At 44.6% G+C, this 16,987-nt stretch overlaps 1 protein-coding gene across 4 annotated transcripts in view; it reads right to left on the minus strand.

Annotated features, from left to right (window-relative positions):
- Positions 1-470: 470 nt before the first annotated feature.
- The window catches only part of LOC139769786 (uncharacterized), a 31,770-nt gene continuing 15,253 nt past the window's right edge, over positions 471-16,987 (minus strand). For 2 of the 4 annotated variants that reach the window (XM_071701156.1, XM_071701155.1), the window contains exons 2-9: positions 6,366-6,455; positions 3,928-4,829; positions 3,188-3,447; positions 2,603-2,954; positions 1,779-2,287; positions 1,416-1,713; positions 1,212-1,337; positions 471-1,122 (exon numbers count right to left, since the gene is read on the minus strand). In XM_071701156.1, coding sequence (XP_071557257.1) covers positions 964-1,122; positions 1,212-1,337; positions 1,416-1,713; positions 1,779-2,287; positions 2,603-2,954; positions 3,188-3,447; positions 3,928-4,829; positions 6,366-6,447 — 2,688 coding nt within the window. In that variant the 5' untranslated portion in view covers positions 6,448-6,455 and the 3' untranslated portion in view covers positions 471-963. Of the gene's footprint in view, positions 1,123-1,211; positions 1,338-1,415; positions 1,714-1,778; positions 2,288-2,602; positions 2,955-3,187; positions 3,448-3,927; positions 4,830-6,365; positions 8,203-12,608; positions 13,554-16,987 lie in introns of those variants that run through there. The other 2 variants (XM_071701154.1, XM_071701153.1) reach the window with 2 other exon arrangements.

The raw sequence follows: 16,987 nt of genomic DNA on the forward strand, positions 1-16,987 counted from the left end.
GGAATTGAGCATTTGGAAGAATATTCCAAGCTATCTCACGCCGTAGGGCGAAGGGTAAACTTTCTATACATCTTGCTAATCAATAAAAGCAGATACTTATCGTGCGTTTGTTGCGAAAAACTACGAGAATCGAAATCGCGATAGTTATAAAAATTTACATTTTTCACCGGTTTTCTTTAATTCAAGTTGAATTTTTCTAAGTTGTAGGATCGACAGTCTGGTTTTCAAACTGGTTTTGCAACTCTAAGCGGTGTTTATGTAATTAACGATTCTTTCTTAATTTTTGTTTGAGTATGTATGTGTGTGTGTGTGTGTGTGTGTGTGTGTGTGTGTGTGTGTGTGTGTGTGTGTGTGTGTGTGTGTGTGTGTGTGTGTGTGTGTGTGTGTGTGTGTGTGTGTGTGTGTGTGTGTGTGTGTGTGTGTCGTATCTCATATTCGGAGCGTTGTGGCAAGAATGATAACGATGTATCTTCGAAATCTATCGGACTACTCCTTCGATCTTTTTATTACACAACTCAGACTTCCCTTGTTTATTTAGCTATAGCCTTAATCTAGCAAATATATTATTTCCTTACTTACTTTTATAAATACAGTTCAGTGTGCTGCTATAACGCACGAGATTTCACACACGTCATACATATATATATACGTATATATATATACATATATGTATATATATATATTCAATAACTTTCGGCGATGATCTTATTTCACCTCTTCTAGTGCGGGGTATATTTCTTCGTATATATAGCAACCAGGATGCTTACTCCGTGAGTGGCAGTGTAAATGCAAATAAATAAATGTAAACGATATAAAAGGCGTATTTTCATTCGCGTGAAAAATCTAGGATAATGTCTTTTGATATCGTACGAGACGACACCGCGAATCGCTTATTCGCGAGGTGAACTTCGTCCGAATTCGAGAGTTGCCTCGTGTCGTCCCCTCGCGTGTTCGTCAAGTCAATCAGGCAACATTCTTCAAGATCCATGGTACAAACTTGGATATCCGCGTGCAGACGCCCGGTAAATTGGCTTCCGCGCAACCGATGCCCCAGGATATGATACCAGCGAGGAAGTACCTGCCGTCCTTTCCGCGAACCTGGAGAGGCCCCCCGGAATCGCCCTGTGTAACGCAAGAACGTAAAAGTCTCTCAACGGAAACTTTGAAACGTGAACAGCGAGCAGTTCGATTATAGGCACGCACGTACATACCTGACACGAATCCTGCCCGCCGGTCTCGTAACCGGCACATAGGAAAATCTCCGGTATGAACTCGTGTCTACCGGCCTTCAGGAACATCGACTTGCACATGTCATTGCTGATTATCGGCACGGATACCTTGAAAGCGAGATTAATGAAAGTCGGAGGAGGTTGAACGGTACCCCTCGAGGGTTTGATCGTCAAAACGATAATTACTTCCTGCAACACCGAGGGCAACGTTCCACCCTCGCTCAACCTTCCCCAGCCGGTGACCGTCGCGTTCTCTCCTATCAGGAGGTCGTCCGTGGCCGGCAGGCAGATGGGCGAGATGTGCGCGGCGAACGTCAAGGAACTCTCGAGTCGCACCAGCGCGAGGTCGTACTCGTACGTGAAGAAGTTGTACTTGGGATGCACAACTTTCTTGGCGACGCCGCGCTCCACGTAGGGCAGCCGCTCTTGTACCGACGAGAAGTCGTACTCGCCGACTCGTATCCGGATTTGCGACGTCAGCAAACTGAAACGGAACAGAGTATAACGGTGCGCCTTCGAAAGACGAGAGGGACGAGATAGGGTACTCACTCGTCGACGCAATGGCCCGCGGTGGCGATCCAATTCTCGTTGAGTACCGCCCCGCCGCAGCGGTGAGTACTCGAGAAGCCGAAGAAGGAGGTCCTACGTACGGACACCTGCCAGGGCCACCGGCCGAACGACGCGTCCTTGCCGCCGACGATCCTCGTTTCCGGCCGCGGGAATAGCGGCGGCACGCCGCACTGCATGTTCTTGCTCTCGTCAGCGGCCGCGACCGTCATCACCGAACCCGTCGCCTTCTCGCTCGCCACCTCGGTGGTCGACAATCCTTGCGTCGCAGCGACGCTCGTGGCACTCGTGCTGCTCGCGCTGGTCGTGCTGCTAGTAGTTGTCATTGTTGCGGTCGTTGGACTGGTTGTATCGCTGACGGAGGACATCAATGTGGACGGCGTCGTGCTCTGCATTGTCGTTTTCTTCGTGGGCCGCGGCCTAGTTGAAGTCTCCAAGTGGGACGTCGTTATGTAGTGCGCCGAGCCCAAGGGCTTCTGATATTCGGTGCTCTGCAAAACGTTAACGTTGCACAATGTTATCGATAAGGTCTAATCGTTTTTTCTAAAATTTTAGCGTAGATATTTATAAACACTTTAATAAATATACATCGACTGATATATGAACAAAAATAAATGACTATTAACATTTTCGGTCATCAGGTGAAATCTTATGCCTGACAATAATTCTTGTGAATTTTATACTTGTGAATTTGCCTTTTATGTGTTTATAATTTAAACACGCGAGAACGTGACGTAAAAAATCGCCGCACAGCAAACAACCTAATAATCAATACCAATAATTAAGAAGAGGAAATATGGACATACATGCGACTCGGTCGGCTTTAGGCTCGGTCGTGGAAAGTTTTCCGGGCCATTCTGAAGGAGGCTGGGACTGTCGGTCCAATGTGGTTTTAAGGACGGCCTAGGTGGTGTCCAGCTGTTCGACCAGAAATGAGAACTCGTACCTAAAGACGGTATTCGTACGGTCTCCGGCACGGTAATCGCGGTTATCGGTTTGGTTGACGAAGACGACGACGATGACGACAGAGATGAAGAGAACGATGTTGACAAGGACGACGAGAATGAGGACGACGCCGATGACGGTTTCTGTTTTGTGACGAAGGCCGGTTCCGTGGTCACTTGCCAGTGAGAGGTTTGTGGCACGGATCCGGCTGCGCTAGAATGAAAGATAAATTTTAAGTTGGGCTCGGTACACAATATAATATGACATGTATTATACTTTACGTGATAATAATAATGTAACTGTAATATAATATAGCTGTAAATTTTTTGCGTGATAATATATACGTATAAGAGGTACTATTGGAAGAGAAGCGATGTACGATATTTACATATATATTGAGGCTTAAACCACACACACACAGTATGACTTAAAAACGAGTTGCATACCTGGTGGAAGGTTGCCTGGCATATGTCGGCCTGACAGTCGTTGTCGTCGACGTCTTCGTGGACAGCACCCAGTTGGGTCTCGAGATAAAATTCGGTCTATGATCTGGCTGACTTATTGGCCGGTAAGTGGTAGTTTTCATTGAAAAATACGGCTTGGAGAAGTCTGTCGACGATGGTTTCGACTGTGCTGGCTTGGTTGCCCAGTGCGGTCGTTCGGTATGCACGAAATTTGAACCTGGATGTGGCTCTTTCCCCGTTTCCTGGCGGAAAATCGATATTCCATTAAACTCACTGCTTGTATCGCGACAAAAATAGCTCTGCTACCTGCGATGTAAATACTTTCTTAACTCCATATTTTACAGTTAAAGGAATATTTTTAGTAAACTTCGATCAAATATTCGTCTCAGCATTTCAAATTCGTTAATAAATACAATAGATAAAAGAAACATTCGCTAACACAAAAATTAGACAAGACATATAAAATGAGTTTCAATTACCCTAATTTTTACTAATTATAATATAATTTTATTATAATTGTCTATCAAAATGAATAAAGAATTTTTTTTAAGTTGACATAATATTTTAATTAACTCTGAAAATTAGTCTGACTGATTCAAGAAAAGTGAATGCCCTCGACGAGAGAATGTTACACAAGAAATCCTTCTAAAGTCATCTCGCTGAATCACGAGTCATAATCATAGAGTCATCACGAGTTATAATAACAAAGTTTCCTTCCTTACGCTTTCAATGACGGAATTGACATTCGGCCGATTTATCGTTTCCTGCACGCTGAGATCGGCATCTTCGGTCTTCCCGTCGTCCGGTCTCGACTCAAAGGGCCTTTGATTGCCCGGTTTACCCGGTTTGCCCTGCTTGTTCGGCTTGCTCGGGCCACTCGAACCAACGACCTCGTCGTCGGCGTGCTCCTTCCCCGGCAAGCGTACTATCAAAGTGTTGTGCGTCTCCAGCTTGTCCTTGAATCCCGGTTGGCTTTGAACGGACGACGGTTTCTCGCTCAGTGCTCCATCGTCCGGCCTAGTCTTGTGGTGATGAGAATGACCCGCGTGATGACCCGGTCTCTTCGTTTCTTGCGGCCTTCCTTCCGCCCACGTGTTCGTAGACGCGGAGGACACCGCGGGGGTCTGCAGTACCTCGACGTCGTGCTCGGACGTTGGTTTGGCGTGCGGCCTCTTCTGCAAGGGCCTCCCGACGCCATGCGAGGACGGTTTCATCGGTCTGGTCGAGCCTGTGCCGGAGCCGTGATATCCAGTGTAGTAATGGAGATTCGGCTTCGCGGTGCTTGATGCCGTCGAGGAGAAGCCCGAGAGAGAAGTTGACGTCAATCTGATGGTCTCGTTTGCGGTTGGCTCTGCCAGAAGTAGACCTGGCCTGAGTGTACTCGTCGTCTCGTGCTGCTGTTGCTGCTGCTGCTGCTGCTGCTGATGATGATGATGAGGGCGATGAGACGCGCCTATCGTGTTCACCGTCGTGTTGTGAACGCAACAACTGCCGAACATGAAGGTATCCACGCACACACCCACGTGCGTCCCCTCGGACTTGATGCACTCCCACACGAACATGCACGTGCCTTCTTTGCTCTCCGAACCGGGCACCTTGCAGGGCTTCGGAGTAATTTTGTAACCTGCGTGAAATGGAAAAAAGAAATCTACTACGCTATTTCAGGCGTGTTCCATCTTTCGACGATCGGCGAAGCCTGGGACCTTGGGCTACGTCGATGTTAAAAGTTAAAAGTCCCGACAAATGACGAATATCTCATTTACGTCCCACGTGCAGCGTTCTCCGTTAAACGCAACTGACTTTAATCTCACGTCTCCATTACATACATTTCTCGCGTCAGAGTCCGAGAAGCCAAGACAGGCGCGTGTAACGTTAAATGCGTGATGAAAGCGCGCTAACGTCGATCATACTGTCTCGACGAATTTAACAACTTATAATTTCACAGGAAACCCGTGTTTCTACGTACGCCCTCCGAAAAATCGAACGAAACGCGCCCCGGGTAACGAGATTACACGCATTAAATCTGACGGGCGTACTAAAGAACGACGTCGCGTGCACGACACCGTGTCACACGGTATCGCACGATAGGTCATATCGTGCTCGACAATTAGACTGTCTCACATGTTACACATGAGATCCACCTCGCGCCGTCAAGTTCGGTGAAAGTGTACCACTTGTCGAAGCACGCGTGAGAGATCGTGTAAAAAAAAATGAAACTTAATAACTGGAAGGAGTACGTAGACCTGGGCCGAGTCATTAACCGAGTCATGGGTAAGACTCGGGTAACGTAAATTACGACCGCGGCGATGTAGGAGCTTCACGCAGTCGCTTTCACCGCTAGAAACACGATCGTGTCGGCCTGCGTCGCGACCTGTGTTACGTTATAAAAGGGAAGCTTTCGTATTAAGAAAAAAAAAAGTTTATTGCGGAGCGCACCTTTGTACTACGGGCTCGAATATTCAAAAATCCAACGTTTGACGTTCGTCGATCAGATCGACGGATCTCGTTGCAAGAATTATAAACTGTGCAACTTAACGTTAACACATTGTACATCGCTATATATGTTCCAATTTATTGTAGATTATTTTGATTGCGGAATTGTCGCTTGTTGTACAGAGCATGTACAATTTTATTTGAACGATATTTCCTTCTCTTACGGATGTCTAGACTCTATAGAGCCGTGTTTTTGCCGGCAAAGCTCACAGCTGACTGCGCGGGACAATTACCTGGGAGCGTGAAAAAAATATTAGATAAAGAAAAGAAGCTTCTCCCTTCGGTCGCGGAGATTCGTCGAAACAAAAAGAAAGTAGCGCCTTCTTTCGCTTTTCTTTTCTCACGCTCGTGCACGACCGACTGCACCTTGACCGAGTTCTCCTTCCAATTAAGCGTTATACATTTAAGGAGAACCTTCAAGCGGGAGAAGGATGCCGCGCGAAGGGAGGACGAGCGCGAGAAAAAGACGGGGAGACACACAGGGAGAAGGAAGGTAAGAGAGGAGGTACGGCAGCTGCATCGCTCTCTCGAAAGTGCGTACGGAAGAGCCAAGAGGACGACGCGCGAGGAAGAGACGGGGTGGGTGTCCGCGATCGAGAAAGACATACTATAGGGAGTATCCGCCGAAAAACGGCGCGTTTAAATCACCAAAAGAAATATTACTGACTGTGACCTCGATTCAGCGTACTGAGAGACCTGGCGATGCCCGACCACCAGAGAATCGTGGCCACGTAACCGATCCACCGCATCCTGATCCCTGAAAACAAGAACGTCATCGTTACTCGCCGGCCGACCTATCGTCCGGTAGCTACTTATCGTCATCGTCACGTGTCAATTTAGAGCAGGAGAGCTTCTTGCTTCTTCCCTCCCGAGGAAACGTGTAAATCTCGGGGAGTCACGCGAGCTGCACGGTGTGCTGCTAACAGCCGCGCTCTACTACGTCGATTGCAGCAGACAGGCACAGTATAAATTTTGTAATTCTATATATTAAGAGCTTGTCAGCAGCATGCGAGCATCTACGCTCACTCTTTCGTCGCGTCTATTGTCTATTGTCTGCCACGTCTGTGCGCTCCTTTCTAGTTCACTTTCCCGTTGCATGCTTCTCGTATTAACCCTTTCAGAGACGTATCTAATCCCACAACCTCGTGCTTTTTTTTTCTCTCAGTGAAATTACGAATAGGTAAATCGTTGCGGGCGTACCGCACAAATCACGCAATTAAATATCGCAATTTCTTACATATCTTCTACAAGTGGCTTTAATATAATATAATTACACACGAGAGAGAAATTCAATACTAACTGCGTGCTTTAAATTCCGGCAATATGTATTTGCTTTCAATGCCTTTTTGAGGGCGATAAGGAGAAAAGGGTAAAAACAACAGGATAAAATAGAATTTGTTCAATATTAACAAAATACTTGATCAAAGTTTGTTTAAAGTTTGATACTTTTCACCTGATTTATATTTAAATTGAAAGGTTCAGAGTAAGAATGGAAACTTATATTTAGTAAATTCCACTTTAGATTTCAGATTCAACATAGATCTGATATAAATAGATAAATTTAAAATAGATCCGACAAGCTTTGAATTTATTCCATTCTCATTTCAGATTTTCCAATTTTAATCTATGATGTAACACCATTTTTATCGAACGGTTTTCGCAGTTATATATAGGTTTCGCGTAAGTCTTTTTGTTTAATTTAAAAAGTAACATTAAAATTGTAAAATGGATCCGGCGAATATATCGGCACGTGCATTCTATAAATTATAAAACATCAGGACATTCCGAGGGTCTGAAGAATTCTTGATTTCTAGTCTATCGTTTTGCTGGCAACGATTCGAGATCGACGATGGTATCTCGACGATGCGACAGGTGCATCGGACGCGCGCTAAGACGCGTCGGCAGGAACAAAAAAGGTACCCTGGACTGACTTGTCACCGAATTCTGGCCCAGCATTCCAGGTCATCGACGCAGCGTCGCTCGCTTTCGAATGCTCGATCGAGGATACCATCGTCTTGGAACTGTCTCGTCATCATCATTGGAATTATCTTCACCGACGCTACGCGTTCTGAATATTTCTTGCATTTTTGCAAAGATATATTTAACAAACGCGTAAAAAACATCTGAAAAACAAGATATCTATTCTCATATTTGTATATTATTATTCCACATCAGGATTTTTGTATTTGCTATTTTTAGCGTTAGCGTATCTTCTTTTCTTGGTTATTTTTCAAACCGATATTTCCTCTTGTATAAAACTCAATTCTTTGTAACTATCTTCGACTCGAAGTATGACGAATAGGAGTTGTATTCCGAATGCGAAACTGTCGGACGCATTGCATCTTGCGTAACTTTTGCGGATATAAAAATCTTGGATGCGCGTCTTGGGTAACTTTCTCGATATCTAGAGAAAATAGATGCACAAGAGTTGGATACATTTTGACAAATGGATATGTTCCTTTTCCAGAATTTACATTCAAGTATGAAGTTACATACATATAAGTGAGTTATAAAAAATAAAAATTTTACCAAACTTTTCTATTCAAACACACAGTCAATATAAGTATTTATCAAATTATTTGCCTATTAATATGTATATTATTACGACATATTTTCTTCATTTTATAAGTCTTATTTTATACTTTTTTGTAATTTTATTACATCATAAGTAAAAATTTTAATTAAAAATTCGAACAAGCCGATGCTTAATTTAAACCTACGTGAAATTTTTCATTTTTTTTTTCAAGTAGTTGTATCTAAATAAAAGAGCTATGCACGCATGTTGGAATTAATCGTCGGCCTCTCCATGTAAACGGCCACTGTAAAATCGGGTCCACGGAGACTACTTCCACGTGCTTGAAACAGTGCGCTCTGGGACAAGGTCAAGAAGCAGAATATAGAACTGTCGCTGGCTGGTCGCGACTTCTCTCACTGCACCGGTAGCTGCGGTCGCTGCCACTTGAGGCAGAACATGTACCAAGGACGAGCAAGAAGAAGCGCCGGATGACCCAGTGATCGCGGATTTCAAATCGCGTTTATCGATCTTTTCATGACCGCCAGATAGGAGAACTGTCGATAGCGGATGTACCCATTAGCTGCAATAAGCGTTCACCTGAGAGCTCGCGTGTTAAAGGGGCCCTCCTTCACAGGAAAACGCGTGTGATTCGTGAATTAATATTTATAATAATCAAATCTCTGATTTGCGAGGCATTTTTGAGCCTGGATAAAGACAATTGAATAATGTTGTTCGAAATATACGTAATGTACGTCGGGGCTATAAAATTATGCCGCTCGTAAAGTATGTTTCTCACTCTACCGTCAACGTAATGCCGTTAATGAAACGCGAATATGAATATGAATAAATCACGCGTGATTTACATAGCCGTATCTACGTTGTTTAATTAAAATATTTATAGAAATGTGAGACGAGCAAGTCCAACATACTCGATCGCTCGATTTTTATACACAAGTCATATATTTACTAACGTCGGATTTAAAGGCGAATCAGTCAAGTGCGGGTCCATTAGCATTCACGGTCGTGACGGGGTTTCGTAATGCCCCAGGATCTCTCCTCCGCTGACTTCCCAGTTCCCAGGCACGTGCCACGTGACGCGTGATATGTGTACTTGACTATTTGAAAGAGACGCCGTATAAGTCTAACGTAACTCTTTATGCTCTTTATGATCATTATACACATCGATATGTATCGCGAAACGGATGATCATGATTGGATTTTGTTTTACATACTGCACTTTTAATATTGCATTATAAGACTCACTATAATCGTCCCAAATTGATAACGCACAATGTTGATGATGCACAAATTACAGTGATTAGCAGTGATATGGCACAATGCAGCCATGTTACAAATACAACAAGAGCAATGATCAATAAGTGCAAGTTAACATCCATTAAATAATAATCGATAGATATGGGAGCAAGTTCCATATCTATAAATTGCAACGTAATGGTACATATGATGAACGAGGCCGAATGCAGTAAAAACGACACGAACCCTGTCTCGCGGTAAAAGACAAGAACGTGTTTATTGTTTAGGATTATTTCGCGTCTACGTGTTCCTCGAGAAAAGCATTCCGCGGCGATAGCCGCGTTCCCAACGCACGTCACCTACCAAAGAAATATTCCGTAACGACTAGCGGTCATCATAGTTACTCGTCTTCTCTCATTTCTGCTTAATCGTTCTCATCCGACAGCAAATGCATTTCAAGATTCTCACGTTCGTAACAAGTTCACGCGACCTATTCGCGTTCCGTTTGGCCGCATGTATTGCGTTAGAAACATGTCTGAACAGAACTTCATAGCGCTGGAAGAAGAGACTAGAGAATTGAACAGATCGATTTTGCAATTACGATTGAATTGTTCGCATCACTTTAACCGCTGCAATTAATTCGCCATTAACGTTGACTTGCTTCAATAAAAACGATTACGGAAACCTTCTTGTAATGTAATATTAAAATGCAACTAGAAAAGCTAACGGAAATTGCCGATTATGTTTAATGCTTTTATATTTTATGACAATTAAAAAAAAGATAAGAACTAGTAATTCAAAATCTGTTACTTTCACTCTTTCAATTATAAAATAAAAATTTCATAAAATTTATACAACCAATGGGTATAGTTTATATATATCAGATACGTATTATATCAGATAATCACGTTATACTAATTTCTTAGAAACTCGTTTCTCTCTTTGTTCCGAATTTATAAGAATCTTCTACGATTTTCTCTTGAAACGGTATCTATTCGCTCTTGATAATAAGGCAGCCTTCTGTGCCAGTGGTGCGATATATACGTATCGCAGTTGTTTTATTTCAATGGTCGCGGGTGAATGATCATCAACGCGACAAAATAAAATCGCGGCAACGAGCGCGGCTAGCGCTGATTCAGGAAAACATATCTCGCCGGCTTCTCAACGGCGCGCGGCGCGGCGCGGCGCGGCGCGTACGCCCTCCACGTGAATTGGGTTCTCCACACGGTGCTTTAATCCTCGTGTAATTTAATTTACGTCTTTCCTGGTACGTTTGAGCGGCGATGGCAAGTTTAATGAGCGGGCGTAACAGTTCTCGCAGGAAATGGACGATGATTAGGGGGAGTAACATAACGCGGTGCGCGCGCTTTGCGGCTCCGCGCCGTAAGGATATTCGGTCCTTGTTGCGGTGTTGCTATGGGAAAGATTTTACAAGTTTCGAGACGGCTCTCGAGAGTCTCGAGCTTTTCGTGCGGGGCATCAATTATCTGCATCGATTACCCGCGCCTTGAGCAACCATCGATCTGCAATGCGCACGTCGCCCGGTGATCGGCGTTCGGCGTCGTAACGCATCGGCGTACCGATGTGTCGAGGAGCGATGATGGTGCGCGAATTAGAGCAAATCGGAACGACGAGAAACGTACGTGCGCGTCTCTCTTGCTCCACACGTTAGGGCAACAGACCCGAGACTCGAGCGGCGCGCGGCGTGGCCGACAAACCGGCGCGGCGCGGCGCGGCGGCCGAGCATCGAACGATCATCAACCGAATGTTTTGCCTAACGATGTACGGTGTACAAACAAGTAGGTACGACATCGCGACACGCATTAACGCTAGAAGCGGAATGAGGTGTCGTCCTGTCGGCGATGCGCCACGTGGGACGTGGGTGGGACGCAGTCCGGCAGGATGCGCTTCCATAATCCAAGGTCTAGGCGTCCCGTTGCACGGAGGAAGCCGAGCGAGGAACGTGGAATGGGGAGCGCCGCCAGTTTGATAAAAGCGCACCGAGGAGGAGACGAACGGTCGTGCCGCTCCGCACCGCACCGCACCACGCTATATATTGCCGGTACCGGTCCAAGTCCATGACGATGCCGGTTGGATTCGATCCGACTTTACGCGAAAAGGTAGAATCTTGCGGGATCGATATCGACCGATACCGATCGCCCCGGAAGCCTCGGTTACTGCAGAATTCGTTGTGAGATTGGGTTGGAGAGATAGATCGAATTAATTCATGAATGATCTACTTTGGATATGTTGCGAATATATTTAAAGTGAGCCAAGTAAATCCACTTGGTCTTAGGCGGCCGCTCATTAAAGCCTTTGGAGATGAAGAGACTTTCGGTAAGCGATGCAGAAGGTATCTGTAAACAAGCTCTGTTTGCGCTAAGAGGTGAAACTCGCTGTCGTCGCGACGATCGTAACTCAGGCAACGAATGACGGACGCGCGGAGCAAGTATTCCGGAAGTGTGACAACGGTAATGGATAACTGGAAATCGCGCGCCATCGACACTATACGGACGACGGACGACGTATATATACCTAACACGCGGTCTCGCGTGGAGATAGCCGAGAATATCTCGGCTACCGTCCCATCCGAAGTCACGTTCGACATCGTGAGGGTATTTCAACGACCACTAGATAGATCATAGCAGCTGCACATAGAGATCACAGCAACCGTTTACGCTTTAACGCCTCTCGACCGCGGCTGCCCGTAATACGACTTTCCGCAGCAGACTTGATATGGACACCGCGGGATAATGCCGCGAGTTTCGATCAATTTTGTAGAAACCCGATTGAAAATAGTACCAAAAATCGTTTAATGTTACTGTAATTAAATGCCGTATTTAATGGTTCGCTATATAATTTATTAGCGGTATGTGTGACTTTGTGATATCAAATTAATTGTAACGATCGTTATAGCTATTTTCAAGGTACCAACACGATCGTCCCATTTATGAAACGTGTCATTAGTATTAAGCTAATTACCCTTAGCTGTTAGTTTAGTGGAGAACAATTATAAACAATTATAAATACGTACATATATAAGTAATTAGTTTAATGAAATTAATTATTTAATCTAATCAAAAGTGCTTGTCTGTTAATTGTAATTCGTGTCGAACTAAATTTTTTAAACCGCAGCGATACCTGGATCGCTCTCGGACCGGACTGGTCCGCTGGATTTGGAAGTCCACGAGTCCTCGTAATCACTTCATCCGCGCTCACTTCGAATCAACGTATCTTCGTGACTCATCTCGTACCCCGCACAACGACAACCACGAGTTTCCGACGGCATGGTTGCACGGGGAAACCACCATCGTGATTCACCGTGATTCACGACGTGGATCAGCGTGGACGAATTCTTCGGCGCCGCGCGAGGACCAGGGCCGACTCAGCTCGTCATCCTGGCATAGAACCGAGCACTTAAAAAATTTAATGGTCATCAAAGATGAAATCGTGCAGGTTCAAGCGATGGTCCGACGACGTCTCGGGAATGGGATTCGACTCTTGGGTCGGATAGGTCGGTTAAGTGGATGCTCGAGATGCTCGGTCATCAGCGTTGCATCGCAACGAACCGTCATCGATCGCCTGACCGCATCGTGTTAGATTGGAAACGCACGATTCAATCGTAAAAAAAAAAAAAAAGATTTTGCGGTAACACTGAATTCCTCTAACTCCGATATCCCGACGTGGACATCCGTTGCTTCATCAGGAAACCATTGTTCGCTATTTAATTCCGCTTACGTGCATTATATCTCACAGCTGACGTTTCTTCAAATTACTCAGCGCACTCGTTAATTTAATAAATAAGCAAATAAGTAAACAGTTTCATTTTCGATTCTTTAAGTGACGTTGAATCACGGTGGTCTGTTTAAAAATTCAGGTTTGATCGGGCGGGAAGTGAGACACGTGCGTGTGCGACAACGGATCGACGAGTACGAGCGAATAACAAGGACAGGAAATTCGATCGTGCGCGCGATACTAGAATAGAATAGCGGGCACCGTCGAAACCGAACGGTCGAGGTTTACTCGTGACGGACGCCGGGCTAGTACTGAACGGCTTAACCGGTATATACAACCACTGACCGTCATCATCGCAGCCATCACCGGTCTCTCCCTCTCGTTCTTTCTCTCTACTCCTGTTTTTCTTTCCCTCCTCGCTGTGTTCGCCGCGTCTCTTCTTCCCGCCGTGCCGTCCACCGCTAACTATTATCGCCACCGTCACTCGACCTTCTTCCAGCGTGCGTATCTCTCACGGCGATATCGTCTTCGGGGCGACATCGTCTTCGTACTCAAGGTTACCGGTGAAAATCGACCGCGAACGCGCGTGAAAACGCAGGGAGGATTGGATTCGGACGATAATGAGAGGCTGGTGGAAAAGCAGATTGCGAGACGTCCGATATCGCGAAATGTGCCAAAACCCGACACTTGGAAGGAGGAAGGATAGTAAGAGCTCCTACGTTACTTTCAGCTTCCGCTTTGCTACCGTTATGCCACCGTTGAGGGGAAAGGGATTGTTTTCGCTATTATAATAGCTACGGCCTACAGCTCGATACACCATGTACCATAGCTAAGATAGCTAAGAACGGCATGTCGCGTGACACGTTTGACTGTTCGCGACTGTTCTCTTCGAGGAGATAATGTGTCGCTACGCTGTTGTACCGTTTCTTCTGCCATCTAATAATATTATAAAAAATAAAAGTTAGAAAATGTAATAACGAGGAACGCCAATAAGATATTAAATATTATTCTCACAATCAGTATATACATTGTATATTGGAAACGGGATTGGGAAGAAGAAATTGAGAAGTCGCGAATAAGGACGATTACACGTGTGATTGTCAATAAAAATTGTACGACAATTCGTTGTTAATATATTTATCTGTGTATTTTTATACATTAATTAATCTCAACGATTCAAGGGCCTCTTGGTAGAAGGCTACACGTGCCGTAGGCGCGCGTGGAACATCGTCGGGTCGCGATGTAGGAAAATACGGGCCGATTTCGGAAACGCGGACGTACGAGACACCGTTTCTCTCCGTCCCGTACGGGGACCGTAGAAACCTAAGCTGTGGCGTGGCGAGAAACGAGAATGCGGCACGAGACGCGACGAACGGTCGTGGACGCGGCGACCGATGCGGCGAGAACGCTCCGGAGGAGGATAGGAAACGGAATGATGAAGAAGAAATTGAGAAAGCAAGTAAGGGCGATTACACGCGTGACCGTCAATGAAGATTGTACGATAATTCGTCGTTAATCTGTCGCTTCGGACGTACGTGCGCGGTCACGTACGCCGGTAGCGTTATCCAAGCCGGGAGAAAGAGAGGGAGAGAGAGAGAGAGAGAGAAAGAGAGCAATAAGACTCCCGTAGAATGGGATTCGAAAATTGCCCGGCAATTTTATCAATTGCATCTATGCACCTAAAGGATTTATCTCGACGAGACGGCCTGTACTTACACTTCGGTTCCTCGGTGCGATTGGCGCGAACAGCTGTTATTACGAATATATAATGTGCAAACAATTATTTTCGTGAATTGTTATACGGTACGTGGAAGTTTAAATTGCAGAGAAGATCGTTAATCACGACTGATCGAATATTAACAGTATTCATTTGAACGAATTGAAATGCATTTAAGCAGGTCGGAGCAATTTCGGATTCGAGATGATCGATCCATATTGCTACGTAACATTACCAAAAAGGAGAATCGGACGGCATTGAGGTTGAACTTCCGTCAAAAAGGAGAATTGTGAAAACTTTCAGTAGCTGTTAATCTTCGGGCAACGTTCAGTACCCTCGATTACCACGTCGATTACCGCGTCGTGGCGTAGATGGCATACCAACGGAAATTCCTTCAACTAGTGCGAGATAGGAACTGTCGTTTTATCGGAACAATATCGCGTATATTATATCTGAAGGTCAAACGCTTAGTTTGCCTCTAAATGTAATTAGCATAATTCGAGTTTATCACCTTTACCGTCAAACGCTATTCATATGAACCTTTAGAGTAAAATTTCTCAATTGTTTTAACCAATAAAATTTTTGCATTGTGTTCTATCAAACATGGTTTCACACGTGGTGTACTATACGATTAAATTTTACAGGCCGCGAGTCGCTATTTTAGTTAGGTCCTGTTGACGGTCACCAACGGTGTCTCGCATGGCACAAACGGAAAGTTCAGGTCACCGATGCCCGCTGTGGCATGTGTGAACGTGTTAAACAAGTTTAACTCCCTCGTGCTCCTTTTTTGTAACATGTTTCGTAACGTGCTTTCGTACAAACGCGATATATGATCTTCTTCCCTATATTCAAAAACCTCCAACGAACGATAATCCTCTAATCTCGTAAATTAATCTTTTTTTTTTTTTTAATTGTAATGAACGAAATTATATGAAGCGTGCAAAACGACGAGATATTGGCAAGTAGAGAAAACGTGCTGGCGGTCGGTTAATGAGCCAATCGTAATTGTTTGAATTTTTGGTCGGCCGATACCCGTTTGTAGGCTGATCCGCTCGTGTAAGCACAGAGACAACACCAGTCGAGCGTAAGTACAGATTAGCGGTAACTCTCTCGGACGCACGGCGCGCCGTGGCGCGGTGCAATAGCCGTGTCCCATTCAGGTAAAGGCCAGTTTACACGCGGTTTCCTCACTCCTATCTGCATTAAGCGCAGACGAGCCGGAATAAGGAGTAAGAGGAGTGGAACAAGTGGCCGGTACTCACATTTTCTTTCGGGACAGCAAGAAACTTTGATACTCACGCTAAATCATTTCTTGGCAGGAATAAATATTTTCACGCGCGCACGACCGATTCTGCACCGAAAAATTTATATCTCAGTTTAATTAATATCGAAGAAAAGCTAATAAATTGTTCTAAGAGAGGAGTTCCGAGAACCTAGAACAAATTGTAATTTAGTAATTGCGTTTGGTAACAAAGCAGAATTAAATTCGTCAAACATTATATTTTATTATTCTAGATATTTTTTATATTATATTTAGTATTATATAGTATTATATAATTTATACAATATAATATTATATTATATAAATTAAATAAAATTCATATAGTTTTAGAAATATAGTTATAGAAACGAAAGAGAGATAAACTGTATTAAATTTTCCAATTACACATAACGTTTATATATTTCCAGACTTTTGATTAATCATTACCAAGAAAAATATGTAAGCATGAGATATTGGTTAATGATGGCATTATTAAGCGTGGAGTAATTTCCGTAGTGAATCGATCCGCAGCTCAATGGGCCTAAATGACTGTAGCGAACTGCCGCTATGCCCTAGAGAAACGTACGTCTTATGCCAGTCTCGATGCCAGTCATCAATGCCAAATGCATACGTCGCGATTGAGAGAATCGGAGAACGATTCCGGGGGAAAGAGATGCGAGCAGGACGGAGCGATAAGATGATTAATCCCTCTTCTATCGACTGACACGAACCCAACACTCTCTAATGACACGGCCAATGTACTTTTAGTTCATTTCCCATCCTCTTGCTCCTAGCTTACGAGTACCG

The sequence above is a fragment of the Temnothorax nylanderi genome, unplaced genomic scaffold (assembly GCF_030848795.1).
Source record: "Temnothorax nylanderi isolate EJ_2023f unplaced genomic scaffold, tnyl_v1.0 TNYL_tig0024_pilon, whole genome shotgun sequence".
Taxonomy (NCBI): Eukaryota; Metazoa; Arthropoda; class Insecta; order Hymenoptera; family Formicidae; genus Temnothorax; species Temnothorax nylanderi.